The following is a 26,558-nucleotide window of genomic DNA, read 5'->3' as shown; positions in this document are numbered from 1 at the left end:
CACGGGGGGGTTCGGGGGGGGGACAGGGACTATGTGGGGCTATGGGGGGGGACACAGGCACTGTGTGGGGCTATGGGGGGGCGGAACAGGCACCATGTGGGGCGATGGGGGGGGGAACAGGCACTCTGTGGGGCTATGGGGGGGGGAACAAGCACTCTGTGGGGCTCGGGGGGGGGCTGGATCCCACCGGGGCCCCCCCATCCCATCCCACCCCATTCCCCTCCCCGCTGCGGGGGCTGCTCCTTCCTCCTCCTCCTCCTCCCGGGGCTGCTTCCCTCTTCCCGCATCCTGCCCGCTCCATCCCGGAGGCTCCCATGGGGCACCCAGGTGGGTGCTGGGGACCCCCCCCATGGGGGGTGATGATAGGGTGGGGGGTGGGGGGGTGTGAGGGTGTTTGGTGGTGGGGGGGGTTTGGAGCCCTCCCCCCCCACGCTCCGACCCCCCCCCCCAGGTCCCCGCAATCTCAGCTGCGTCTCCTACAAGCACCCCAGTGTGCGGGGGGGGCTGGGGGGCGCGGGGGGGGCCACGGCGCGGACCGTGCGCTGCCCCCCCGGCCAGTGCTGCATCGGGATCTGGAACCAGAGCCACGCGCTGGTGCAGGGTGAGCCCCCCCCGGCACCGGGATGGGGGGGCTCATGCTGAGCGGGGGGGCCCGATCCTGCCCGGGGGGTGCTGGGGCTGCTCCTGCCCTCGGGGGGGGCAGGTTTGGGGCTGGGAACCACCGCCCCCCCCCCCCGGGGTCCATTCCCAGCTGCTGCTGCCGAGCCTGACCTTGGCCTTGAGCAGCGGCTACAGCGGAGCCGGGAGCGCGGGGGGGGCGGCCGGGGGGGCCATGGGGAGGGGGGAGTCGGGGAAGGGGTCTCGGGGGGGGTATCGGATGGGGGGTCCCAGGACGGGTCCTTGGGGGGGTGGGTGCCGGGGGGGTGTCCATAGGGAGATCCGGGGGGGGGGGCCCGGTGAGGGGGGGTCGCGGTGAGGGGGACTCCTGGGCAAGGTGGTCCTTGGGGAGGGGCACGGGGGGGGGGGGGGCCCGGTGAGGGGCGTCCCGGTTAAGGAGAAGATCCGGGGGGGGTCCCGGTTAACGGGGATCCCAGTGAGGGGGGGTCCCGGGCATGGGGGTCCTTGGGGAGGGGTCCCGGGGGGGAGTCCCGGTTAAAGGGGGTTCCGGTTAAGGGGGAGATCGGATGGGGGGTCCCGGTTAAGGGGGGTCCCGGTGAGGGGGGTCCCGGGCATGGGGGTCCTTGGGGAGGACGGGGTCCGGGGGGGGGTCCCGGCGAGGGGCGTCCCGGTTAAGGGGGAGATCCGGGGGGGTCCTGGTTAAGGGGGGTCCCGGTGAGGGGGGGTCCCGGTTAAGGGGTTCCCGATTAAAGGGGGGTTCCCGGTTAAGGGGGTCCCGGGAGGGGTGGGTCCCGGTGGGGGGGGTCCCGGTGGGGGGGTCCCCGTTCCCGGTGCCAGCGCCGCTGCCCGCAGGCTGCTGGGGGGGCGGGGGGGCCGCCTGCCCCTCTGCCCTGTGCACCCCCAGCCCCGCGGGGCCCCCCGGCGGCGCCGTCCTCGTCTGCCTCTGCCGCGGCCACCTCTGCAACGGCAACGGGAGCGGCCCCGGGAGCGGCCCCGGGAGCGCGGCGCGCCCGGCGCCGGGGGGGGCCCGGCACGGACCCGGTACCGCGGGGGCAATGGGGGGCAATGGGGGGCACGGGGGGGGGGGTGCGCTGGGGCCAGGGGGTGCGGGGGACACTTGGGGGGGACCCTGAGACCTTCAGGGGAGCCATGGGGGGCGGTTTGGGACCCTTAGGGGACCCCCAGGGATGGGATAGGGGACCCATAGGGGACCCGTGGGGGGAGTGGGGGCCCCATGGGGAGGGACATGGGACCCATAGGGAACGTTTGAGGGACTGGGAGACCCGTGGGGGGACCCGTGGGAGAACTGGGGGGCCCATGGGGGGGTTGGTCCTGAGACCCTTAGAGGACCTATAGGGGGATGTGGGACCCATGGCGGGGCTGGAGGGGGGCTTGGGACCCATAGGTGATGTGTAGGGGTGGGACATGGCACCCATAGGGCACCTGTGGGGACTGGGGGATCTGGGAGGGGGGGTCCTGGGATCTATAGGGGACCTCTATGGGGCTGGGGAACCCCTGGGAGCCGGTGTCACCGCAGCCTCTGTCCCCAGGGCCCGGCCGCGCAGGGTCCCTGTGGCTGTGGGGCGCTGGACCCCTCCTCATCCTCCTCACCTGCCTCTTTGTCCTCGGTAGGGAGGGGGGCACGGGGTGGGGGGGGACATGGGGACCCCCGGGCACAGGCCCTGGTGTCCCCCAGTGCGGCTCCTCTGGGGTCTGGGGGGGCCCAGATGTGTCACCGTGTCCCCGGGGCAGGGGGGTCCCCAATGGCCAGTGGATGCAGGGATCCAATGGGGAGGTCCTGGGGGTCCCCTGCTCCTGCGTCCCTCATTATGGGGGTCCCGGGTGTGGGGGTCCCTGTGACCCACATATCCCTGTTGCAGGGCTGAGACGGGCCAGGGCCCACAGGGGGCGGCCGCCTCGGGGGACCGGGCCCCCCCCCGAGCCCCCCAGCCCGGAGCTGCCTGCGCTGCGCTTCCTGCAGGTGGGGGGCACCCCGCGGGGCGAGGGGCACCCATGGGGGGGCACCCATAGGGGGGGACCCATGGTTGGGGGGTGAACCACCCAAATGGGAAGGTGGTTAAAGGGGAAATGCTGGGGGGAGCACCCGTTTGGGGGCACCCGTATGGGGAGGGGACTGGGGGGGCACCCATGGGGTGGTACAGGGAAGCAGGGGGTGAGGGTTCAGGGGGGCTCAGGGCTGGGGATGGTGGGTTTGGAGTGACTGGGGTGGGGGCACCCGTGGGTGCCGGGGGACCCTGGGCGTGGGGGTCCCTGTGTGGGGGTGTCCCCGTCCCTGGGTGTCCCCTCATGGTGCTGCAGCGGGGCCGGTTCTCAGCCATGTGGCCCAATGGGTCCCAGTGCTATGGGGGGTCCCTATGCTGGTGCTATGGGGGTCCGTGTCCCGGTGCTGTGGGGGGTCCCTATCCCAGTGCTATGAGGGTCCCTATCCTGGTGCTATGGGGGGTCCGTGTCCCGTTGCTGTGGGAGGTCCCTATCGCGGTGCTGTGGGGGAGTCCCTATCCCGGTGCTATAGGGGGTTCCTGTCCATGGGGGGGCGCTGTATACCGGTGCTGTGGGTGTCCCTGTGCTATGGGTGTCCGGGTGCTATGGGGGGGTCTCTGTGCTATGGGTGTCCCAGTGTTATGGGGTGTCCCTGCCCATGGGTGTTGCTGTGCTATGGGTGTCCCTGTGCTATGGGTGTCCCTGCCCATGGATGTCCCTGCCCGTGGGTGTCCCTGCGCTATGGGTGTCCCTGCCCATGGGTGTCCCTGACTATGGGTGTGCTGTGCTATGGGTGTCCCTGTGTTATGGGTGTCCCTGCTCATGGGTGTCCCTGCCCATGGGTGCCCCTGTGCTATGGGTGTCCCTGTGTTATGGGTGTCCCTGCCCATGGGTGTCCCTGCCCATGGGTGCCCCTGTGCTATGGGGTGTCCCTGCCCATGGGTGTGTTGTGCTATGGGTGTCCCTGCCCATGGGTGCCGCTGTGCTGTGGGTGCCCTGTGCTATGGTTGTCCCTGCCCATGGGTGTGCTGTGCTATGGGGTGTCTCTGTGTTATGGGTGTCCCTGCCCATCGGTGTGCTGTGCTATGGGTGTCCCTGCGCTATGGGTGTCCCTGCCCATGGGTGTGCTGTGCTATGGGTGTCCCTGTGCTATGGGTGTCCCTGCCCATGGGTGCGCTGTGCTATGGGTGCCCCGTGCTGTGGGTGCCCCTGTGCTATGGGTGCCCTGTTCTATGGGGTGCGCTGTGCTCTGGGTGCCCCGTGCTATGGGTGTCTCTGTTCTATGGGGTGCGCTGTGCTCTGGGTGCCCCGTGCTATGGGTGTCTCTGTTCTATGGGGTGCGCTGTGCTCTGGGTGCCCCGTGCTATGGGTGTCTCTGTGCTCTGGGTGCCCGCGCTCCGGGTGCCGCAGGTGCTGCAGCGGGGCCGGTTCTCGGCGGTGTGGCGCGGGTCCCTGCGCCACCGGCCCGTGGCCATCAAGGCGTTCGCGGCGGGCGGGGCCGAGCGGTTCGCGGCGGAGCGCGCGGTGCACGCGCTGCCCCTCATGGAGCACCAGAACGTCGCGCGGCTGCTGGGGGCGCGCGGGGCGGGGCCGCGCGCCGGGGGGGGGCTCCTCGTGCTGCAGCTGTACCCCGCGGTGAGCGCGGGAACGGGCGGGGCGGGCGGGGGCGGGCGGGAACGGGCCTGGAACGGGTGGGAATGGGACTGGAATGGGCGGGAACGGGCCTGGAATGGGCGGGAACGGGAGGGAACGGGGCTGGAACGGGCGGGAATGGGACTGGAATGGGCGGGAACGGGCCTGGAATGGGCGGGAACGGGAGGGAACGGGGCTGGAACGGGTGGGAATGGGACTGGAATGGGCGGGAACGGGCCTGGAATGGGCCGGGAATGGGCGGGAACGGGCAGGAATGGGCCTGGAATGGGCAGGAATGGGCCTGGAATGGGCAGAAATGGGCCTGAAACGGGCCTGGAACGGGTGGGAATGGGCAGGAACGGGAGGGAATGGGTGGGGACGGGCCTGGAACGGGGGGGGACAGGCCTGGAATGGATGGGAATGGGCGGGAATAGGCCTGGAACGGGTGGGAACGGGACTGGAATGGGCGGGAACGGGCCTGGAATGGGTGGGAATGGGCCTGGAACAGGCCTGGAATGGGCGGGAACGGGCCGGAAACGGGGCTGGAACGGGTGGGAATGGGCCGGGAACGGGTGGGGACGGGCCTGGAACGGGCGGGGACAGGCCTGGAATGGATGGGAACAGGCGGGAATGGGCCTGGAACAGGGAGGAACGGGACTGGAATGGGCGGGAACGGGCGGGAACAGGCGGGGATGGACCTGGAACAGGCCTGGAATGGGCAGGAACGGGCCGGGAACGGGGCTGGAATGGGCGGGAATGGGCCTGGAATGGGCGGGAACTGGTGGGAACGGGGCTGGAATGGGCGGTAATGGGACTGGAACAGGCGGGAATGGGCCTGGGACGGGTGGGGACGGGCCTTGAATGGGCAAGAACAGGCGGGAATGGGCGGGGACGGGCGGGAATGGAGTGAATGGGTATGAATGGAGTGAATGAGGAGAAAGGGGGTGAATGAGGAGAAAGGGGGTGAATGAGTGTGAGTGTGAATGGGGGGAATGGGCATGTGAATGGGTGTGAATGGGTGTGGAAGGTGTGAACATGGGTGTATATGGGCTGCTGAGGGTTCACATGGGGTGCTGGGGTGCACACGGGTGCACACGGGTGCATATGGGGTGCTGGGGTTCACGCGGGTGCACATGGGCTCACACAGGTGCCCATGGGCTCACACGGGTGCACACGGGGTGCTGGTGCTGTTCAGGGTGCACATGCGTGTGCCCGAGCTGCTGCTCGTGGCCGCGCACACACCAACACAGGGGAAAGGGGGGGACCTGGGGGGAGATGCCGCATGTCCCCACACGTGTGTGGTGCGTGTGTCCTCACACGTGTCCCCACGCGTGTCCGCAGGGCTCGCTGCGGCAGTTCCTGGCGCAGCACGTGGGCACATGGGCCGGCAGCGTGCGCCTCGCGCTGTCCCTGGCCCGGGGCTTGGCCTTCCTGCACCAGGAGCTGTGGCGCGATGGTGAGCACCAGCGCAGCGAGCTGTGCCCCTGCGGGGTGTCCCCCCCACAACACCCCCCGTGTCACCCCCGTGTCCCCCCCAGGCCTGTACAAGCCCAGCGTGGTGCACCGGGACCTGAGCAGCCAGAACGTGCTGGTGCGGGACGACGGCACCTGCGCCATCGGCGACTTCGGGCTGGCGCTGGCGCTGCCACCGCGCACCCAGGGGGGAGCCGCGGTCCCGCGCGGGGGGCCCATCCGCAAGGCAGGGGATAGGGATGGGATGGGGTGGGGATGCAGATGGAGATGGGGATGGGGATGAGGACAGGGATAGGATTGTGCAGGGATGGGGATGGGATGGGGATGGGAACAAAGATGGGGACAGGGATGGGGATGAGGTTGCAGATGGAGATGGGGATAGAGGTGAGGACAGGGATAGGATTGAGACAGGGATGAGGATGGGATGGGATGGGATGGGATGGGATGGGGATGAGGATGGGGATGGAGATGGGGATGGAGATGGGGATGAGGACAGGGATAGGAGATGGGGATGAGGACAGGGATAGGACTGAGGCAGGGATGGGAATGGGATGGGGATGGAGATGAGGATGGGGATGGAGATGGGGATGGGGATGAGGACAGGGATAGGACTGAGGCAGGGATGGGGATGGGATGGGATGGGATGGGGATGCAGATGGAGATGGGGACGGGGATGAGGACAGGGGTAGGATTGAGACAGGGATGGGATGGGATGTGGTGGGGATGGAGATGAGGGGGGGATGGAGATGAGGATGGGAATCGAGATGGGGATGGAGATGAGGACAGGGATAGGATTGAGGCAGGGATGGGGATGGGATGGGGATGGAGATGAGCATGCAGATGGAGATGGAGATGAGGACAGGGATTGGATTGAGACAGGGTTGGGGATGGGATGGGAATGGAGATGGGGATGGGAGGGGGGTGGGGATGGGATGGGAATGGAGATGAGGACAGGGATAGGATTGAGGCAGGGATGGGACTGGGATGGGCATGGGAGCAAGGATAGGGACAGGGACGGGCCCCGTGCATGCTGCTGGCAGGGTGGTTCAGGGGCAAAGTGCAGCCCTGGAGCAGGCTGAGCCCTTGTGCACATGAACACACCCCCCGGTGCGGGACTCATCCTGTGCACACCCCCCCCTGGTGCGGGGCCCTCCTGGTGCCCCGGTGTGACTGTGGGTGCCGCAGGCGGGCACGCAGCGGTACTTGGCCCCCGAGATCCTGGACGAGAGCCTGGACCTGCGCGCCTGGGGCCGGGCGCTGCGACAGGCGGATGTGTACGCGCTGGCGCTGCTGCTCTGGGAGATCCTGTCCCGCTGCCAGGCCCTGAGCCCCGGTCAGCACCCATGGGTGCCGCCCCCCCACCCCCCGCCCCGGGACCCTCGCCCCGCGCTGACCCGCTCCGTCCCGCAGGCGCCCCGGTGCCCGCGTTCCGGTTGGCGTACGAGGCCGAGCTGGGCGCCAGCCCCACGGGGGCGCAGCTCCGCCGCTTGGCCGTGGACGAGCGGCGCCGGCCGCTGATCCCCCCCGCCTGGCACCGAGCCCCCCAGGTCAGCCCCGGCCCGCACCCATGGGGGTGCCATGGGGTGCTCATGGGCAGGGGGTACAGTGGGGGGTCGTGCCCGGGGGTCGCAGGGGTGTGCGGGGTGATCTGGGGTGCCCGTGATTGAGGGGGTCCCTGTCTGGGTTCCCTGCGGTGTTTGGGGGTGTCCGGGGTGCCCATGATGGGGGGGTCCTTGTCTGAGTGCCCCGGGGTGTTTCGGGGTGCCCATGATGGGGGGGTCACTACCCAGCTCCCCAGGGGTGTTTGGGGGTGCTATGGGGTGACCCGGGGGGTCCATGCCCAGAGAGTCCCAGGGGTGTTTAGAGGTGCCCAGGGGGGTCCCTGCCGTGGGGGGGGTCCCTGTCCGGGGGGGTGTCCCTATTTGGGGGTGTCATATCCAGGGGGGTCCCCTCTGAGCCCCGGGAGTCCCGCAGCCCGGGGGGGGGGTGTCACTGTTTGGGGGCTTCCTCAGCCGGGGGGAGGGGGTGTCACTGTTTGGGGGGGTCCCGCAGCCTGGGGGGGGTGTCACTGTTTTGGGGGGGTCCCGCAGCCCGGGGGGGGGTGTCACTGTTTTGGGGGGGGTGTCACTGTTTTGGGGGGTCCCGCAGCCCCGGGGGGGGTGTCACTGTTTTGGGGGGGTGTCACTGTTTTGGGGGTGGGGTGTCACTGTTTGGGGGGGTCCCGCAGCCCGGGGGGGCGCTGCCGGAGCTGCTCGAGGACTGTTGGGACCCCGACCCCGAGGCGCGGCTCTCGGCCGAGCGCGTCCTGCAGCGGCTGCAGCGCCTGGCGCAGGGCGACTGACCCGCGCGGGGGGGGCACCCGAGGCCACGCCCCCCCGCGGAGCCACGCCCCCCGAGGCCACGCCCCCCGCCCGCTTCCTGCCGGGCGGGGCCAAGGTCGGAGCGAAGGCGGAAGGTGCGAACGGAGCTGCCCCCCCCCCCATCCCAAACCCCCCCCTTTGCACCCCAAAACCCACCCTGTGAACCCCGACCCCCCCCGAACCCCCAAACCCACCCCCGTGCACCCCATGACCCCCCCCTGTGCACCCCCAAACCCACCCGTTTTACCCCTAAAACCCCCCTGTGAACCCCCAAAACCCCCCCTGTGAACCCCCAAACCCCCCTGTGAACCCCCAGACCCACCGTTTGGACCCCTAAACCCCCCCGTGCCCCCCTCAATCCACCCTGTCAACCCCCAAACCCCTCCTTTGCACCCCCAACCCCACCCTGCGCACCCCCAAACCCCCCCCGTGCACCCCATAACTCCCCCTGTGAACCCCCAAACCCCCTTGTGCACCCCGTAACCCCCCCCGTGTCCCCCCAAACCCACCCTTTGGACCCTCAAATCCCCCCTGTACCCCCCCAATCAACCCTGTGAACCACCAAACCCCCCCTTTGGACCCTCAAATCCCCCCTGTACCCCCCCAATCAACCCTGTGAACCACCAAACCCCCCCTTTGCACCCCATAACCCCCCCCTGTGCACCCCCAAATCCACCCTTTGGGCCCTCAAACCCCCCGTTTCCCCCCCAATCCACCCTGTGAACCCCCAAACCCCCCCTGTGCCCCCCCAAATCCACCCTTTGCACCCCCAAACCCCCTCTTTGCACCCTCAACCCCCCCCGTGCAGCCCATAACCCCCCCGTGCACCCCAAATCCACCCTCTGCACCCCATAACCCTCCCGAACCCCAAACCCCCCGTGCACCCCCGTAACCAACCCCAAACCCCCCCGAACCCCAAAACCCCCTTTGCACCCCATAACTCCTCCTTTGCACCCCAACCCCCCTGAACCCCAAACCCCCCCTTTGCACCCCAAACCCCCCCCTGCACCCCCAAACCCCCCGAACCCCAAAACCCGCTTTGCACCCCAAATCCCCCCGAGCACCCCCAAACTTACCCTGTGCCCCCCCACTGACCCCCTGTGCCTCCCCCCCAGGTCCTGGAGCTGGCCCCCCCATGTGGAACCCGAATGCAGGTAAAGGGGGGGGGGGGACACCCCCAGGTTTGGGGGCTGCCGTGACCCCCCCCTGCCCCCCCCGGGCAGTGAGGGGGTTGGGGTCCCCCCCCTCAATTTTCTCTCCCCCCCTCCAGGGCCACCGCCCCCCAACCCCCTGCACCCCCCAAACCCCGTGTGCCCCTCCCCACTTCCCGGGCCCGTGCTCCCCAACCTCGTGCCCACCCCCCCCCCACCGGGGGGGCCTGGGCACCCCTCGTTTCCCCCTGGGCCCCCCCCCCCGGGGCCCCCCCCCTCCTCCATGGGGCCCCCCCCGGGGTGCCCCCCCCCCCCCCATGGTACCTCCCCCACATCCCCCCCCCCCGGGGCACCACGTCCCCCCCCCCCGGGGTGCCCCCCCCATTTCCATCCCCCCCCCCGGGGTACCCCCCATGTACCCTCCTGTGCTGGACAAGAAAGCAGAGAAGAAGATGAGGAAGAAGATGAAGAAGGCTCACAAGAAGCACAAGGTGATGGGGGGGGACACACACACACGGGGGGGGACACTTGGGGGTCACCCCCCCCCAGGGTGCTCATGTCTGTCCTGTGCCCCCCCCCGCAGCGCTCTTCATCCTCCTCCTCCAGCAGCGACTCCGACTGAGGCCCCCGTCGGGGGCCAATGGCCACCTCCTGCCGTGGCCACCCGTGTCCAGCCGTGACCATCCCGTGTTCTCCCGTGACCGCCCCGTGTGCCCCCAGCCCCCTGGGACCACCCGTGTCCATGGCCAGGCATGACCACCCGTGTCCGCCTGGGATCTCGTGTGTCCATCCATGACCATCCATGACCATCCGTGACCATCCATGACCATCCATGAGCTTCTGTGTCCACCCATGACCGTCGCTGGGAAGACCTCCCATGACCACCAGTGTGAAGCCATGACCACCCATGACCACGTGGGACCTGCATCTATGACCATGCATGACCAGCTTCTGTGTCCACCCGTGAGCTTCTGTGTCCACCCATGAGCTTCCGTGTCCACCCATGACCACCCGTGACCTTCAGCTGGGACCTCCCATGTCCAGCCACGACCACACATGACCAAGCAGGACCTCCCGTGTCCACCTGGGATCTCATGTGTCCGTCCATGACCACTCGTGAGCTCCTGTGTCCACCCATGACTGTCCCTATGAAGACCTCCCATGACCACCAGTGTGAAGCCATGACCACCCATGACCACGTGGGACCTGCATCTATGACCATGCATGACCAGCTTCTGTGTCCACCCGTGTCCAGCCATGACCACACATGACCACACATGACCAAGCAGGACCTCCCGTGTCCACCTGGGATCTCATGTGTCCATCCATGACCACGCGTGACCGACCAGGACCTCCCGTGTCCTGGTGCCCCCCATGTCCCCTCACCCCGCAGGCAGGCCCTGGGTGCTGGGGGGTGCTGGGGGGCGCTGGGGGGTGCTGGGGTGCCCCCTCTGTCCCCCAATAAAGCCCTGGGACCCCCCCACTGTGTCAGTGTCTTCTTTGCGCCGTTGGGGGGGGACACAACCCCCCATCAGCACGGGGGGGTGGGGGGAAACCTGCCCCTTGGGCCCCCAACCTACCCCCACCCCGCTTCCTTCTTGCCCCCTTTGCCCCCCTTTATTGCCCCCCTCCAGCCCCCCATTGCCCCCCAATACCCCTGTTGCCACCTATTCCCCCCCCAATCCTGCATTAGTCCCTTCTTGCCCCATTGGCCCCCCATTATTGCCCCCTCCAGAGCCCCCATTGCCCCCCATTATTGCCCCTCCAGAGCCCCCATTACCCCCTTCTTGCCCCCCATTATTGCCCCCTCCAGAGCCCCCATCGCCCCCCACAGCCCCTTGCCCCCCCTTGCTCCCTGTTATTGCCCCCTAGCAGCCCCCCATGCCCCCATTACTCCCCCGTTACCCCCTATTGTCCTCTTGCCTCACTTATACCGCCTTATTGCCCCCGTCCAGCCCCCCATTGCCCCCCCTGGCCCCCATTGCCCCCTTCTTGCCCCCATTATTGCCCCCTCCAGCCCCCCATTGCCCCCCATGCCCCTATTACTCCCCCATTACCCCCATTGTCCTCTTCTTGCTCCACTCATACCCCCTTATTGCCCCCTTATACCCCTTATTGCCCCCTTATACCCCCTTATACCCCCTTCTTGACCCCCTTCTTGCCCCTCCAGCCCCCCATTTCCCCCATTGCCACCTTCTTGCCCCCATTACTCCCCCATTGTCCTCTTCTTGATCCCCCTTATACCCCCTTATCGCCCCCTTATACCCCCTTCTTGACCCCCGTCTACCCCCTTATTGCTCCCTTACACCCCCTTATACCCCCTTCTCGACCCCTTATACCCCCTTCTACCCCCTTATTGCCTCCTTATACCCCCTTCTTGCCCCCCTCCAGCCCCCCATTGCCCCCCATGCCCCCATTACTCCCCCATTACCCCCATTGTCCTCTTCTTGCTCCACTCATACCCCCTTATTGCCTCCTTATACCACCTTCTTGACCCCCTTTACCCCCTTATACCCCCTTCTTGCCCCCTTATACCCCCTTATTGCCCCCTTCTACCGCCTTCTTGCCCCCCTTCTTGCCCCCCTCCAGCCCCCCCATTGCCCCCCACGCCCCCATTACTCCCCTATTACCCCCATTGTCCTCTTCACCCCCTTCTTGCCCCCACCCTCCATTCCCTCCTTCTAACCCCATCCCCCCCGGCCCCCCCCGCGCGCGTGCCCGCGGGCGGGGCGCGGTGCCCGCTCTGTCCCCGCCCCCGCCGCGCCTCGCTGCTGCGTCCGTTTCCGGGTCGGGGCGGGTGTAAATCGCGCCGCCGCCGCCGCCCCCGCCCAGAGCCGCCGCGGCCGCCGCAGCTCGAGCAGCGCCGCCGCTCCCGCCGCTCCCGCCGTTCCCGCCGCCGCCCCCCCCCCACCTTCCCTCCCCTCCTCCCCTCCCTCCTCCTCCTCCTTCTCCTCTTCCTCCTCTTCCTCCTCCCGCTCCTCAGCGCCCCTTCTCCCGCCGCCGTTACCGGCGCTGCTCCAGGTAGGCCCGACACCACCCCCCCCCCCCCGTAATCCCGGTTCTTCGCCCCATTTCCCGCTCTCCCGCCTTCCATCCGCCCCCCGCTCCCGCCGCAACGCCGAAGCCTCGGCCTCGCGTAGCTCTCTCCGGCCGCCCCCCGCCTCGCGGCGCCCGGCCGCGCCCTCACCGCACACCGCGGCCTACGCGCGGCCTAGTCGCGGCCTACCTTAGGCCGCGGCCTGCGTGCGCTGCGCGGGCCCGGCGGGGGGGGGTGGAAGCGGCGAGGGGGGGGGTGGGGGGGGTTGGGGGTGCTCCGCCGCTGCCCCTCCCCCACCGCAACCCCCCCCCCGCGGCGGGACCGGCCCGGGGGGGCCTCGTGCGTCACATGGCGCCGACCCCCCCCTTCCCCCCCCCAAAACCGGGTACCTGCGGGGGGGGGGAGGGGGGGGATTTTTCCGCTTTTTTTTTTTTTCCTTTATTTTTTCTCCTTTTTTTTTTTTTCCTCTTTTTTTTTTTCTATTTTTTTCCACTTTATTTATCGCTATTTTCAATTTTTTCGGCCCCGTTTTGCCGCCATCGCGGGGGGGGGGGCACGGACACAAACGGCCCCCCCCGGCCCCCCCCCGAATACTTTGGGGCTCCTCCCCCCTGAACACTTTGGGGCTCCCACCCCCCCAGCCCCCATTTGGGGTTCGGGGTTCCCCCCCCGGCCCGAGCCGCTCCCGGGACTTCCCGGTTCCCCCCCCGGGCCCGGTTCCTCGGGGGCCCCTTTCCCCCCCATTCCCGGCTTGGAGCCGGGATCTCCGGCCCCGCGCTGCCTCCTGACACCCCCCCCCCCCCCCCCCGAATCCCTGCTCCCGCTTCCCCCGTTAATGATCCCAGTTTGGGGCCGGGATCGAGGGGGGAGCCCCCGGGGTGGGTGTTTGCGGCCCCCCCCGTGGGGCCGGGTGCGGGTAAGGAGCAGCCTGGGGGCAGTTTTCCCGCAGGAAAGCCGGGATCGGGAGCGCCGGCTCCTGCCACAGCTCCGCTGCCCCCTTTCCCCGCCCCGGCCGCAGCTCCTCGGGCTGGGAATACCGAGCAGTGCTCCTGGGAAGCCGGCTGGGAGCGGGACAGGAATGGGAATGGGATCGGGAATGGGATCACCCGGCAAACTCCTAAACAACCAGGCTCCGGTTTGATTCTTCCTCTTCCTCCTGCGGCTGCCCGGAGCCCCGCTTCCCAAACTGGGATCCGCTGGGAATTCCGGCTGGGTTTTACGGGGGCTGAACCCCCTTTTGTGCCAGCGGCTCTCTCTTAAAAGAGCGTTAACCCGGATGGGTTTAATCCTGCTGGATCCCTCATTCCCGGGGCTTGGTTGAGCTCTGTCATCCCGGAGGAGAAGCCGGAGCTGAAGGGGGGGTTCAATGCGCTTCCCGGTTAAACCAGGGCCCGCTCCTGGTGTTTTCCATGCCGGGGGGGGCACCCGTTGGGTGAAACCTGATCGTGGTGCTCCTGTGGCTTTATCCGCCTGGAGCGAACAGCAGGGCTGGGGGATCCCTCCCGGCACAGGGAAAAGTTGGGAATTCAGGGTTTAGCTTCCCCAGATGGGTTCACCCCGACAGGAAACGGGGTTTGGTGGCACAGGGGGGAGGAAATCTGATCCGGATGAAGGATTTCCAGCTCTTTGGAGCTGGGGGAAGCATCGGGAAGAGGCAGGGAAGGAAAGGGACCCCCAGGATCCAGTGGGATCGTGCCAGGCAGGAGCTGGGATCGCTGCGGATCAGCTCTGCCCATCGCCGCGTGGAGGGGAGCAGCCGACGGGGGGGTGTTGGGGAGCAGGAGGAGGCACGGAGGGGCTCGCATCCCGGCGGGATGGCTCTGGGATCGCCGGGAAGGGCTGGCACAGCCTCACCTCGGCCCGTGTCTCCCGTAGCTCCGCTCAGCAGTGACCAAAGCCCGGCTCGACATGGACACCGGCGTCATCGAGGGCGGCTTGAACGTCACGCTCACCATCCGGCTGCTCATGCACGGGAAGGTACGTGCCTCCGGGATGCGGGAATTCCCAATCCCCACGCGGCCCCGCATGCGTCGGAGCGCTCCGCTTGTGGCTGCGGGCTTGGGAATGTCGGGAATGTGGCCTCGGCACCTGGCTGCCTCCTGGGCGGCTCAGCAGCGCTTGGGCATCCATAAAAATCCCGGCTTTGGGAAGCAGGGAATGAGCTTTGGGAGCATGGAGTGAGCGGGGGAGGTGCCCCGTGTGCTGAGGAACACGTTTGGGCTCCGAAAGGGAATCGGTTAAGCTTGGAAGTCCCGGAGTTTTGGGAGCACTGAGTAATTCCTGCTTTTGTTTCCCTCCCAGGAGGTGGGAAGCATCATTGGGAAGGTAAGTGAGCTGCAAAGCCCCATTCCCTGCCTCCCTCCCCGCTTCCCGGTGCCCCCCCCAGCCCCCTGACGCCTTTTCCCTTCTCTCTCCCGGCACAGAAGGGGGAATCCGTGAAGAAGATGCGGGAGGAGGTGAGTCGGGAAATGGGAATCGCGGCGGCGCCGCGCGGGGAGCGCTGGGAAGTGTAGGCAGAGGCGGCGGGAAGCGGGGCGGGAGAAGATGGCTGCCGGCAGGGATCACAGCCGGGAATCCCGGGGGAGCCGAGCCGGGGAGGAGGGGGCAGGGTGCATCTCCGCTGGGAATGCTGAGGGCTTCCTGCTGGATCGACCAACGGAGGGTTTATCGCTGGTGGGAAGCCGGGTGGATCCACCCTGAACGGAGCCAGGGAGCTGTTAGCACTGGTGGGGGAATCCTGCGGGATCCACACTGGATTCCTCACTGTGGGAAGTGCTGCGGGTTCCGTGCCCAGCTGAGCAAGGGGGGGACACCCCTCGGGGGGGGTTCCTGCTGGATCCACGCTGAGCCGAGGCAGGGAGGCGGCGCAATCCCGAGGGATGCCGGGTGCTGAGGGCTCCTCTTCCCACAGAGCGGCGCCCGCATCAACATCTCCGAAGGGAATTGTCCCGAGCGGATCATCACCCTCGCTGGCCCCACCAATGCCATCTTCAAAGCTTTTGCCATGATCATTGACAAACTGGAAGAGGTGAGTGTGCAGCCTCCAGCCCTGCCCTGGATAAGTATCCCCCTGGATCCGCCCCGGAGCAGGCGGGAAGCTCATTCCCTAGGGATCAGCAGCGGGATGAGCTCGTTCCGCATGGGCTGCTGCTGCCCCTGTGGGGCCGGATCTTTGCTCCGCTGCCAGCGGCAGGGTCAGGGTCCAGGCAGTGACACTTCCCCGGGTGCCCTCAGCCGTGGGGATCCACAGGGATATTCCTGGCCTGGAGACAGCCCGGAATTCCAGCGGGAGTGGGGCTGGAAGTGCCCTGGCTTGGCTCATCCCGCTGGGCAGGAGGGCACCTGGGGGTGCCGAAGCTGCCCCGTGCCCCTGCTCCGCTGGAATCGACTTCCAGGAGGAATGTTGATCCTGGATAACCTGGATGCGGGCGTTAGAGCCTGCTCGGGGGGGTGGCATTGAGCTTCCATCCCACTCCACATCCTCGGAAGGCGGGAGCGCTCCTCGCCTGGGGCTGAGCCCCACGGCCCCCTCTCGCCTCGGGGGGTGAAACCCCTTTTATCTCTTGGATTTGGGATCCTTCCCTATGGAGGAGAGCCCCGCGCGGGTGCCCCAGGGCCTCGCTGCTGCCCCAGAGGAGCTGTTTGTGCTGTATCCCAAGCGCCGGAGTTTTCCAGGTGCTCCCGGTCCCATCCCAGCTCCCCCATTCCGAGCGCTGGGCTTTATTTCGGGTCGGAGCCGTGGCCTCGTGCCTCCTCCCCCTGCAGCACATGACGGCTGCCGCCCGTGCCAGGCCCGGCTCCCTGCTCCTGCTCTCATCCCGCTGCCACGGGAGGCGCCGGGAATGCCGAGCTCCGGCACAGCCCCTTCCCCTTTGGAGTGCCCCCCCCGGTGCCTCTGCGCTGGGCTGGGGGTGGTGGTGGGGGGGGTTAAACCCCTATTTCCACGCACACAATTTGCCTCCATCCGTCATTCCCGGGAATAGGGCCGGGAGGCGCCCGGGGTCACCTTGGCCTGGGCTGCGGTGCCAGGATCATCCCCCCCTACCCCCCCGCTGGGCCGTGGGGCTGATCCCTGTGAGTAACCGCTCTTCCCGCAGGATATCAGCAGCTCCATGACCAACAGCACGGCCGCCAGCCGGCCCCCGGTCACCCTGCGGCTCGTGGTGCCCGCCAGCCAGTGCGGCTCCCTCATTGGCAAGGGCGGCTGCAAGATCAAGGAGATCCGAGAGGTGTGTGCTGCCCGCCGCCGGGAATTCCAGGCCTCTGGATGCCCCCAGGGCCAGATCCATGCCCCAGCCCCACCTTGGAACCGCTGCTCGGGAGCTCTTTGTATTTTTAGTGCTGCCCTTCCCAGCACCGGATTCCTGCTCCCCCATCCCGTGGCTTGTGATTCCTCCCTCTCCCCGGTGTTTTCCCAGTTGGAGGAGGGCAGGATCATGCTTCCAGGCCCGTGCCCACCCTCCGGAGCACCGTTAACCCTGCTCCCTGGGCTCTGATGGCTTCGCTCTGCCCAGCCGCAGCCCAGCCCCTCCTGCCCCGGGCTCCCAAATAATTCCCAGCTAGGATGAAAGGATTTTGATGCTGGGAGCAGGGGGGGGGGACATGGAGGAGCAGGGGGGGGGTGGTTTTGGCTATGTATAACGCTGCTGCGGGGTTTGGTGCTGAGGTCACCGCCCTCCCCGGCCCCTCACAGCCTATTTTTACCCATGGCAGAGCACGGGGGCGCAGGTGCAGGTGGCGGGGGACATGCTGCCCAACTCCACCGAGCGAGCCATCACCATCGCTGGGATCCCACAGTCCATCATCGAGTGTGTCAAACAGATCTGCGTCGTCATGCTGGAGGTAGGGCCCCCCCCTTCCCACCCCCACCCCCCCCCCCGGGGGCTGCTTGTGTCCCTCTGGGAATGCGCCCGCAGGGATCGCTCCTGCCCTCGGTGAGCCTCCTGCGGCTGGGGCAGGCGGGGATAAGGGGATGGTGGGATTACAGCCTCCTCCAGGCGAGGCTTAATGCAGCGTCCTGCTGCCCCTGGCACCCTCTGCTCCTTGGGTGCCCTCCCTCAGTCCTGTGTCACCCTCTTTGCTCCTTGGGTGCCCTCCTTCAGTCCTGTGTCACCCTCTCTGCTCCTTGGGTGCCCTCCCTCAGTCCTGTGTCACCCTCTCTGCTCCATGGGTGCCCTCCCTGAGTCCCATGCCGAGCATGGGGAAGGAATGGGCTTGTTCTGCTCCCTCCCAGAGGACTGATTTTGAACCCAAAGGGCTGATTTTGAACCTAAAGAACTGACTTTGAACCCAAAGCAGAGCATTGGTGTGTGGGGTGCAGCATCCTGCTGTCCCATGTCACCCTCTCTGCTCCATGGGTGCCCTCCGTCAGTGCCATGTCACCCTCTCTGCTCCATGGGTGCCATCCCTCGGTCCCGTGCCCCGCATGGGGAAGGAATGGGCTTGTTTTGCTCCCTCCAAGGGGCTGATTTTGAACCCAAAGCAGAGCATTGGTGTTCAGGGTGCAGCATCCTGCTGCCCCACGTCACCCTCTGTGCTCCATGGGTGCCCTCCCTCAGTCCCGTATCACCCTCTCTGCTCCATGGGTGCCCTCCCTCAGTCCCATGTCACCCTCTCTGCTCCATGGGTGCCCTCCCTCAGTCCCATGTCACCCTCTCTGCTCCATGGGTGCCCTCCCTCAGTCCCGTATCACCCTCTCTGCTCCATGGGTGCCCTCCCTCAGTCCAGTGTCTCCCTCTCTGCTCCATGGGTGCCCTCCCTCAGTCCCGTGTCACCCTCTCTGCTCCATGGGTGCCCTCCCTCAGTCCAGTGTCTCCCTCTCTGCTCCATGGGTGCCCTCCCTCAGTCCCGTGTCTCCCTCTCTGCTCCATGGGTGCCCTCCCTCAGTCCCATGCCCAGCATGGGGAAGGAATGGGGTGGTTCTGCTCCCTCCCAGAGGGCTGACACTGAGCCCAAAGGGCTGATTTTGAGCCCAAAATCTCCCCCCACCCCACATCCCCATCCCCTGCCCCACATCCTGCATCCTCCATCCAAAGGGCCGACACTGAGCCCTAAGGGCTGACGCTGAGCGCAGAGCCCAGCGCTGGTGTGGGGGCCCGGGGGGGGCACTGCCGGTGCGGTGCCCCTCGGTGTGTGACCTCTGCTCTCTGCCTGTCCCCAGTCTCCCCCGAAGGGTGTCACCATCCCGTACCGGCCCAAGCCCTCCAGCTCTCCCGTCATCTTTGCAGGCGGTCAGGTAAGGCCTCTGCTCTGCTCCCGGGGTGCGGGACGGGGCGGGATGGGGGCTCTGACCCACGGCCAGCGCGCGGCGGCCGCTCTGCGGGTCTGTCACCCACCAGCCGGGGCCTCCCAGAGCCCGCCCCGGGGAGGGATGGGGGCAGAGGTGGGATGGGGGGGCCCAAAAGGGCCGATGTGGGGGCTAAGAGGTGCTGGCAGAGAGTCGTGCCCTGAACCAGCCCCAGTGCCCCGTGTGGTGGCAGCAGCGGGGGATCGGATCAGGCCGAGATTCCAGCGGCCAAATCCAGGCTCTGCCCCTGTCCCTGGGGCTGGCTCCCAGGGCTCAGAGTGAGCTGCTGTGGGTGACCGGCCCTGAGGGGTTTTGGGGGGGGGGTGATGGGGGGGGTGTGTGTGTTTGTTTTGGGGCGCAAAGGCCCCGCGTGGGCTCGGGTTGGGGTGCGGAAAGGCTTCGTGTGGCTCGAGGGGGGGGTGGCAGATAGGAGTAGCCGTGAGGTGAGGTGGGCTCCGAGCTGGGCCGGGGGAGCTGCTGCTCCCCGCGCAGGGGACGGGTGACAGGGCTCCCCCGGGGTCCCGGCTGACCCCCCCGGCCCTGGGGGGGTGTCCAGGCTGCTGGGCAAGGCAGGAGGCTCAGGCCCGGGTGTGGGTGACCCGCTCCCCACCCCGCGGCTCCCGGGGCTGCCTTAAGGCTTCGGGAGACACAGACCCCACGGATACTGGGGCAGCCGCATGCGCTGCCTTCCCGCTGGCAGGGAGATCCCTCGGGATGGGCTCCGGCATGGCCTGGAGCCCCGCGCCCGCCCCGGGGGCCGGTGTTGGCATTCCAGAGGCAGGGAACGGGGTAGCTGCTGCCGGCCTCCCCCAGAGCCAGCCCTGACTCTGCTCCCCCCCACCCCGGCCCCTCGCCAGGCTGGTGCCACGCTTGATTTGGGGACCTGCCGCCGGCCCCCTCCTCGCATTGGCCTCCCCCCCCCCCAACCCCTTCACCCTCCCCGCCTCTTCCTCCTCCCCTTCCCCATCCCAGTCAGCCCCTTCCCACCTCTCCAAGAGCTTCTCCTGCCGCTCTGCACCCCGGGGGAAGCGCCTGCTCTGGCCGGTACATCCGTGTGTGTCCCCCCCGAGCCTCTTGGCGGCGGGGTCCGTACCGTGTGCCCCCCCCCCCGTGGCGCGGGAGCGGCCGCCTTCCCCGTTAGAGCAGTGAGGAGCAGGCTTCCCACGGCCACGCATCTCTTCCCTCCCTCTCCCCCTTGTCTTCTCCCCCCTTTCCTCCTCTTCCATCCCTGTCCCCCTTGGCCAGCCCGATGCAGCCGCCCGGGCCCCGCTCCCGGTGGTGTCGCGTCTCTGTCTTTGCAGCTCAGAGTCGTGCTTTTAGAGCAGGTTTAGCCCTCGACAAGCAGAGCTAAGGTGTCGATGTGACTTTGGTGTTAGCGGAAGGTTTCGGATTGACAGCCCTGGAGACTGAAGTCCTCTAATTTATCCACAGGACAGGTACAGCAGCGGCAGTGCGAGCTACCCCCACACCGCCCCATCCATGTGCCTCAACTCTGACTTGGAGGGACCACCTCAGGAGGTGAGAGGGGAGTTCAGTCTCCACGGCCCGTTCAATCCTTGGCCTCTCTGAGACTGCCAACAAGGGTGGCATCCCCGTCCCCGTCCCCCAAAACCCCGTCATCCCGGTGGCTTTTGTGCTGTGGACTCCTGTCCACTGGGAACTGGACTCTGAGCCCACCAACCTCTCCTCACGCAGGCCACCCGGCAGCCACTGCATGGCAACGAACTTGGGCCAATTCCAGCCTGGGCTGCAGTTCTTCCGGTGACCTGGAAGTGAGGCTGTGTACCCCCCTCTCCCCCTCCTCTCCCACCCATCCCCAACCTGCCCGGCCCCCTCCAACCCCCCCACAAGCCTTAGCCAGCCAGGCCCCAGCCAGTGACTCGCCCTTTCTGGGTAGCTTCAGGAGGAATCTGAAGTCTGTGGCTGTCCCTTAACCTCAAGACATGGAATTGTGGCAGGTCAGGCACTCAGCCTTGTCCCCCCCCCTCCCCGACCCGAATGCCTCTCTTTTGCCTTGTCTAGCATCAGTAGCCAGCTCCAGCATTGCCTCTAGCTTGCCCGGCGACGTTTCCTAGGCGTGTGGAAGTGACGAGAGGACTCGGATTGGGGAATTTTTTTTGGAAAAGGGGGGGGCGGGCTGGGGGGGGAGGCTTCTTTGGGCCAGGCCGAGGAGGAGGCCGGGAGCTAGCAGGGCTGGCGGGGGTCTTGGAGCTCTTCCCCTGTCGGCGAGGGGGGGGCGCAGGGCTAGAAGCATTGTTGGACTCCACCACACCATAACATCTTCATCAAGCCCCCAGCCCGTGTGTCGTCTTCTTTTTTGTTGTTTTTTCTTTTGTCTGCCACTTTGCTATTTTTTCTTTTTATTATTATTATTATTATTATTATTATTACTATTATTATTTTTTTTTTTTTGGGGGGGACGGCAACCAAACTGGCCATTCCCGCCCCCCAAACGCCACCTCAAGGCCAATTTGAGGCTAGAAACTGCTTGTTCCAGCACTGATCCGTCCCCTGCCTCTCCCTGCCCCACTTCCCTCGCCCCGGAGAACTCTCCACTCGGCTCTCTGACTTCCTGGCTAGTTGAAATCTGTCTGTCCCTGGGTGGCTGTCCGATGGTTGTTAATAGGACTGTTTTCCTCCTTTTTGTAGGCCTATACCATTCAAGGACAGTATGCCATTCCACAGCCAGATGTAAGTTTTGTTTACAACTTCTTGTCTTAAAATCCACCCCTTTTCCTCCTCCCCCATTCCAAAACGTTCTCCGTGCTCTCTCCACTCGAGCCGTTGGGGCTGAATGATCTGAGCTGAGCTTCCCCCCCAAAAAAGCTCACCCTCCTGCAGCCAGCTTCACCCGGCCTCAGATCCCTCCTTTTGCCTTCCCTCGCCCCCTTTCTAACACTTCCCCCCCCCTTCTCCCTGCTCCCAGATATCATTTTTTCCCCCTCCCCTCCCTCCTCCCCACCTTTTCCCAGCTTGGCATTTCACACCAGCTCCAGCTTCTCCCTTGCCCTCCCCTCCTGGAAGCGGGCGCGCAGCCCCTCGGCGGGGAGCCGGGGCGGCCCGTGGTGGGTCACTGCCGCCGGGGCCCCCCTGGGGCACTTGGGGACAAGCAGGGGGGGGTTCGGGCCCAGCCCGGGCTGGCGCCAGCCTGTTGGAGGGAGCCCTCGGCATCCCCAGCGCCGCTGTTGGCCACCACCATCCTCCGGCACCATCTCATCCCGTAGGGCTGATCTCTGCTCCTGCCACCTTTAGAGCAGTGACTTTTTGGGGGGTTGGGGGGGGGGTGTTTGACACAACCAGGCCAGGGAGGAGAAGGGCTTAGAAGGAAGCTGGGCTATAAAAGAGCTTCTCTGGCGGCTGGACCGAGCCGGGCTCCGTCCCCACGCCCCCCCCCCGGTCCCCCTCGCTGCTCCCTGCATGGCGCGGGGCAGGCGCTGCCCTCTCCTCTCTGCTGCTGTCCCTGAGCTCCTTCCCACCTCGCTCCAGCGGGGGGGTGGGCACAGCCCTCCCCAGCCCACCTCAGCCTGGAGCCTGCCCCCTTTCCATGGGGCAGCGTGAGCCGGGCTGTGCGCGGAGGGGCCGGGCAGAGGGGGGGCCCGGGGTGTGTGTGTGTGTTGATGTGCTGTGAGTCCTGGCCCCCCCCCGGGCTTGGGAAATGGCTAACATCAGCCTTTCTCTTTCTCTTTCTCTTGTTTCCCTCCTCCTCCTCCTCTAGCTGACCAAGCTGCACCAGTTGGCAATGCAACAGTCACACTTTCCAATGTCTCATGGCAACACTGGATTCAGTGGTATGGAAACTCCTTCTCTCTTGCGTGTGCTAAGCGTGCCTCAGGCTCCTCTGCACGGGGCCTCCCAAAACACCCCAAAACCAAACGTCCCCCCAAAGCTGAGCCCGCCCAGGTAACGCTCTCTTGTCATGACGTCTCTGGGGGTGACTTTGGTACCGGCCTCCGGGGGGGCCGCAGGGGGTAAGAGGTGAAACACCACCAAAAAGCACCCACCGAGCAGGCAGGGCCTCCGTGCTGCTTCCCTTCCTCTTCACCCTCCGCCTCCACAGCTCTACCGATGCACTGGGGGACCCCCCCGACCCGCAGCACCCCCTCTTTCCCCTCTGGCTACTCCAGTCCTGAGCAGGCAACTGTTGAGTTGTGCCCCCCCCACACACACCCCCCAAAATCTGCTGTAGATTTGCTAAGGCGGCTAAAAATACCCACGTGGGGGCTCTCCACTCGAGGCAGCCAAAACTCATTGTCACTTGTATCTTAACAGGCATTGAATCCAGCTCTCCAGAGGTGAAAGGCTATTGGGGTAATGATTGAAAACCAAAATGTGTAGTTATTCTCTCGTGTCTGGATCCTGCCCGGGGTCTCCTGCTCCCTCCTAAACACCCCCCCCCGCCTTTGTGCACGGGTGGGAGGGGAAAAGGGGGGCTAAGGCGAGCTTTACAGGGGGCTGGAGGTCCCCCCTGCCTGTGCAAGGAGTCAGTGGAGAGCAGCAGGGCTTGGCGGAGGCCTTGGGCCCCCTCCTTTCCCCCCCAACCATGTGCTGAGGGGGAGCAGTTCCCCCCCCCACTGTGCCCAAGGAGTTGCTGGAGCCATTCGCCTGCGCTTGCTGCTGGTGGCAAAGGGGGGGACACCCAGGCTGTGCCCCCCCACTGCTTCCACCCCCCCCCCGCCAGAGCCCGGGGGTGAGGGCTGGAGCCTCCCACCTCTCCCTGTAGCAGGGAAAGAGCTGGGAAAGGGGGAGAAAAATGTCTTTAAAACACTTTCAAAACCCCATTTGTGAGCTGTGGGGAGCTCCATCGGCCGGCGCAGCGCTGCGCCGTGGGGCTGTGGTGGTGAGGAGGAGGAGGATGAGGAGGATGAGGAGCAGGGGGTAGCGTAGCCCTTCAGAGCCGGTGATGGAGCAGCACGGTCGCACTGCTGCGGGACCGGCCTGCCTGCGAGGAGCATCCTGTGGTGCCCTGGAATGGGGGCACAGGGGCTCGGTGGGGAGAGCCGGGGGGGGGGCCACGCAGCAGGAGGTGTGGGGAGGGTGCAGTAACTCACAGCTTGCTCTGCCCGTCCCCTCCGGTGTTGAAACAGCCTCCAAGGGAGCCCCGAGGCTGCAGCAGATGCTGCTCTGTGGGTGCTGCCCCCCTCAACCTCTCCCGCTTTCTCTCCCTGTCTCCCGAGCAGGTTTGGATGCCTCCGCTCAAACCACCTCTCACGAACTCACCATTCCAAATGATGTGAGTATCCCAGTGGGATCCTGCCCCCAGCTTCTCCCCCTTAGCCCTGGGGGTCACCGGCATCCAACACGGGGGGGGGGGGTGGGCTTGTCCCTTCCACCTTAGCCCGCATTTCCAGCCCTATTGAAGGCAGGAAGCCCCAATTTGGGAGATGCTGGCCCCATCCCTATGCAGCGGGGAGGGAAGGGGCTGGTTGGGTGCTCTTTGGGTGCTGACGGGAGCTGCTCCCTCCGCAGTTGATTGGCTGCATCATCGGGCGTCAGGGCGCCAAGATCAACGAGATCCGTCAGATGTCGGGGGCGCAGATCAAAATTGCCAACCCCGTGGAGGGCTCCACCGACCGGCAGGTCACCATCACCGGCTCTGCCGCCAGCATCAGCTTGGCCCAGTATCTAATCAATGTCAGGTGAGTGCCCACCACGGCGGGGAGGGGGCACGCGGTGGGGCCGAGCCCCTGCTTCTCCTGCTTTTGGTCCCCTTTCCCCCCCCAACCCACCCCAACCCACCTCCCCTCCCTCTCGTGCTGTCCCGGTTTGCCTCGTGCTGTCGCTTCCCAGCTTGTGGGAAGCTCGAAGGGCCTGGACCCGCTTGGAGAAGGGTCCCAAAAGGTGGTTTTAGGGCTGTGCTGCTTCCATCCGGCGCTTGTGTGGCGAGGGCTGAGCTTTGGTGGGGTGAGAGAGGAAGGGACCCCCCCCACACACAGCCCCCCAACTCCCCTTGAGCCAGCTCCTGGGCAATCCCAAGCGTCCCCCTGCGGGATGCCGGGATCCCCGCAGGGAGCCACGTCCCCCCCGATTCCCAGCCCCTGGAGCTGCGGATGGGTGCTGCGGGCACCGGGTGCTGCGGGTGCTCCGTGCCCTGCTCCCACCGGCGCTGGTTCCATTCTGCTTTTCCTTGTTTTTTACCTCATGTGGCCACCCCCAGCGCCACGGGGGTGCACAAGGAGGGGGGGTCCCCAAAGCGAGGCCAACCCTCTGTGGTCACCCTGCTCCCCCATTGCACGCGCCTGGTGCCCTGTGCGTGCTGTGCTGCTCCCCCCCCCCCCCGTGGTGTTTCCCTTCCACCCACCCGTCGATTTTGGGTTTTTTTGTCTTTTTTTGTTCCTTTTCTCCTCTGTTACAGTTTAGAAAGCGCTAAACCCTCCTCCCAGGCAGCCTCCGCCACGGCCCCTGACCACCTCAGCATCAACCTCTCTCAACCCTCCACCCCTTCTTCTTCTTCTTCTTCTTCTTCCTCCTCCACCACCACCACCACCACCCCCTCGCTCGCCGCAGCGGCGGCCTCCGAAGCACCCGTCAGCCTCCCCAACCCTCTTGCGAGTGCCCCCTGTGTCTCCAGTCTGCTTGGCATGAAACCCGTCCCTCTCCTGGCTCTCAATGTTGTGTCTGCTGCTAAAGGCGCCTCCGCTCCGGCCGTGCCGGCTGCCACTAACAAACTGAAAGCGGAAAAACAGAGGTTTGCTCCTTACTGAGCCTGCTGGAGCCTTTAGAGCACCAGCAGCTGGAGAACCCCGGAGAGGAACCCGGGAAAAGCCATTTCCTTCCGCCTTTTCCCACCACTTTGGGCTCCTTTTTGGCTTTTCCTCCTTTGGCCGCTCCAGAGCGAGGCCGCGCTCAGCCCCGTGCTGAGAGATGCCGCTCGAGAGATGATTTCCCCTCACCTAGGGAGCCATTCCCTCCTGATCCTGCTGGCTTGTAGCTTTTCCTTATGATTTCCTCTTTGTTTTTCCCAGTTTTTAGTTGCAATCGTGCTTTGGGGGGGGGGGGGGGTGGAGGGAGGGGGTCGTTGTGGAATAAACGACTTGGGGGGGGATTTAATCCTCTTGGAATGTCTGTACCCTGTAATAAAGTTGCCACGGTGAGAATCTGCTCTGCTAGATCTGTGCTGTGGGGGGGGGTGGGAGCCCGGGGGGGGGCGCCCTCTTGCTCAGGGGGGGCCCCCATCACCCATAGCAGGGTGCTTTCACCCATAGCGGGGTGCCCCCCCTTTAAATAGCCAGGAGGTGGCTGCTTGGTGCGGGTTTAGGGGTGCTGGTGCTGGCCCTGCTTGCTGGGGGGGACCCCCCATTGCATCGTGTGTGCCCCTCCTTAACCCTCTCCACGGGTTCCTTCATGATGGGGGGGGGGGGTATCCAACCCTTCCCCTCCTTCCCCTTGTGCTTCCGCCCCCCAGGGCGCTTTGGGTGCCCTTCCTCCCCGTGCCCCCCCCCTCTTTGCGCCCTTGGGGGCCGCTCCCCCTGTGCCGCGCCGCCCTCCCCTCGCTGCTTCTTGCCTTGCGCGCCCCCCAACCCCTCTCCCTTTGCGCGCTGTGGGGTGACCCCCCCTCGGCGCTGCCCGGGGGGGGTTTCCTGTGTGCCCCCCCCGCTCTGACGCTCTCTCTTCGTTGCAGGCTCTCCTCGGAGACCGGGGGCATGGGAAGCAGCTAGGGCCCGCCGCGGAGCCCGCCCTCGCACCATCCATCCGTGTAGCCCCTTTAGAGCCAGCCCCAGGCCTCCAGAACCTTAGTTTGGACATTTTTGGGTTTCCGGTTCCTTCACCACTCACCAGGTTGAGTTGTTTGGGATTTCTCTTGGTTTCTTGATGAGTTTTTTTTGTCTCTTTCCCTTCCCCCCCCCCCCCCTCCTTCCCCCCTTCTCCTTTTCCCCTTCCCCCCCCCTTGCCCCCCCCCTCCCCAAAAAAAAGCATCAGCGTTTTAACTCCTCCGGTCAACCGCTGAGCCCCAGATCTTAGTTTTATAAAGCTTCTCTCTCCTCCCAACGCTCCTCTCGTTG

At 66.3% G+C, this 26,558-nt stretch overlaps 2 protein-coding genes across 19 annotated transcripts; both read left to right on the top strand.

Moving 5' to 3' along the window:
• Positions 1-314: 314 nt before the first annotated feature.
• Positions 315-10,716, top strand: LOC115618605 (anti-Muellerian hormone type-2 receptor-like). The gene is made up of 14 exons (XM_030510312.1): positions 315-327; positions 452-601; positions 1,471-1,659; positions 2,499-2,599; positions 4,030-4,254; positions 5,593-5,707; positions 5,790-5,950; positions 6,910-7,057; positions 7,135-7,329; positions 7,952-8,057; positions 8,122-8,179; positions 9,200-9,238; positions 9,355-9,726; positions 9,819-10,716. The coding sequence occupies exons 1-14, from the start codon at positions 315-317 to the stop codon at positions 9,855-9,857; spliced, it is 1,911 nt and encodes a 636-aa protein (XP_030366172.1). The 3' UTR covers positions 9,858-10,716.
• A 1,272-nt stretch (positions 10,717-11,988) lies between these two features.
• Positions 11,989-26,544, top strand: PCBP2 (poly(rC) binding protein 2). Of its 18 annotated transcripts, none has more exons than XM_030510342.1 (16): positions 12,009-12,256; positions 14,148-14,249; positions 14,574-14,597; positions 14,696-14,728; positions 15,184-15,300; positions 16,370-16,501; positions 16,986-17,114; positions 18,433-18,507; positions 19,990-20,076; positions 20,254-20,319; positions 21,208-21,249; positions 22,274-22,346; positions 22,828-22,866; positions 23,736-23,788; positions 24,025-24,194; positions 26,177-26,544. In XM_030510342.1, exons 2-16 carry the CDS (start codon positions 14,181-14,183, stop codon positions 26,211-26,213), a joined length of 1,146 nt encoding a protein of 381 aa, XP_030366202.1. In that variant the 5' UTR covers positions 12,009-12,256; positions 14,148-14,180; the 3' UTR covers positions 26,214-26,544. The 18 variants fall into 18 exon arrangements, with proteins under 18 accessions (XP_030366207.1, XP_030366209.1, XP_030366202.1 ...); XM_030510331.1 differs by lacking the exon at positions 26,177-26,544 and adding an exon at positions 24,911-25,657; XM_030510344.1 differs by lacking the exon at positions 20,254-20,319.
• The last annotated feature ends 14 nt before the right edge of the window (positions 26,545-26,558 follow it).

This window comes from Strigops habroptila, chromosome 23 (genome assembly GCF_004027225.2).
Source record: "Strigops habroptila isolate Jane chromosome 23, bStrHab1.2.pri, whole genome shotgun sequence".
NCBI classification, from domain to species: domain Eukaryota; kingdom Metazoa; phylum Chordata; class Aves; order Psittaciformes; family Psittacidae; genus Strigops; species Strigops habroptila.
The sequence above is the reverse complement of the archived record's forward strand: the minus strand, read 5'-3'. Positions and strand labels throughout refer to the sequence as shown.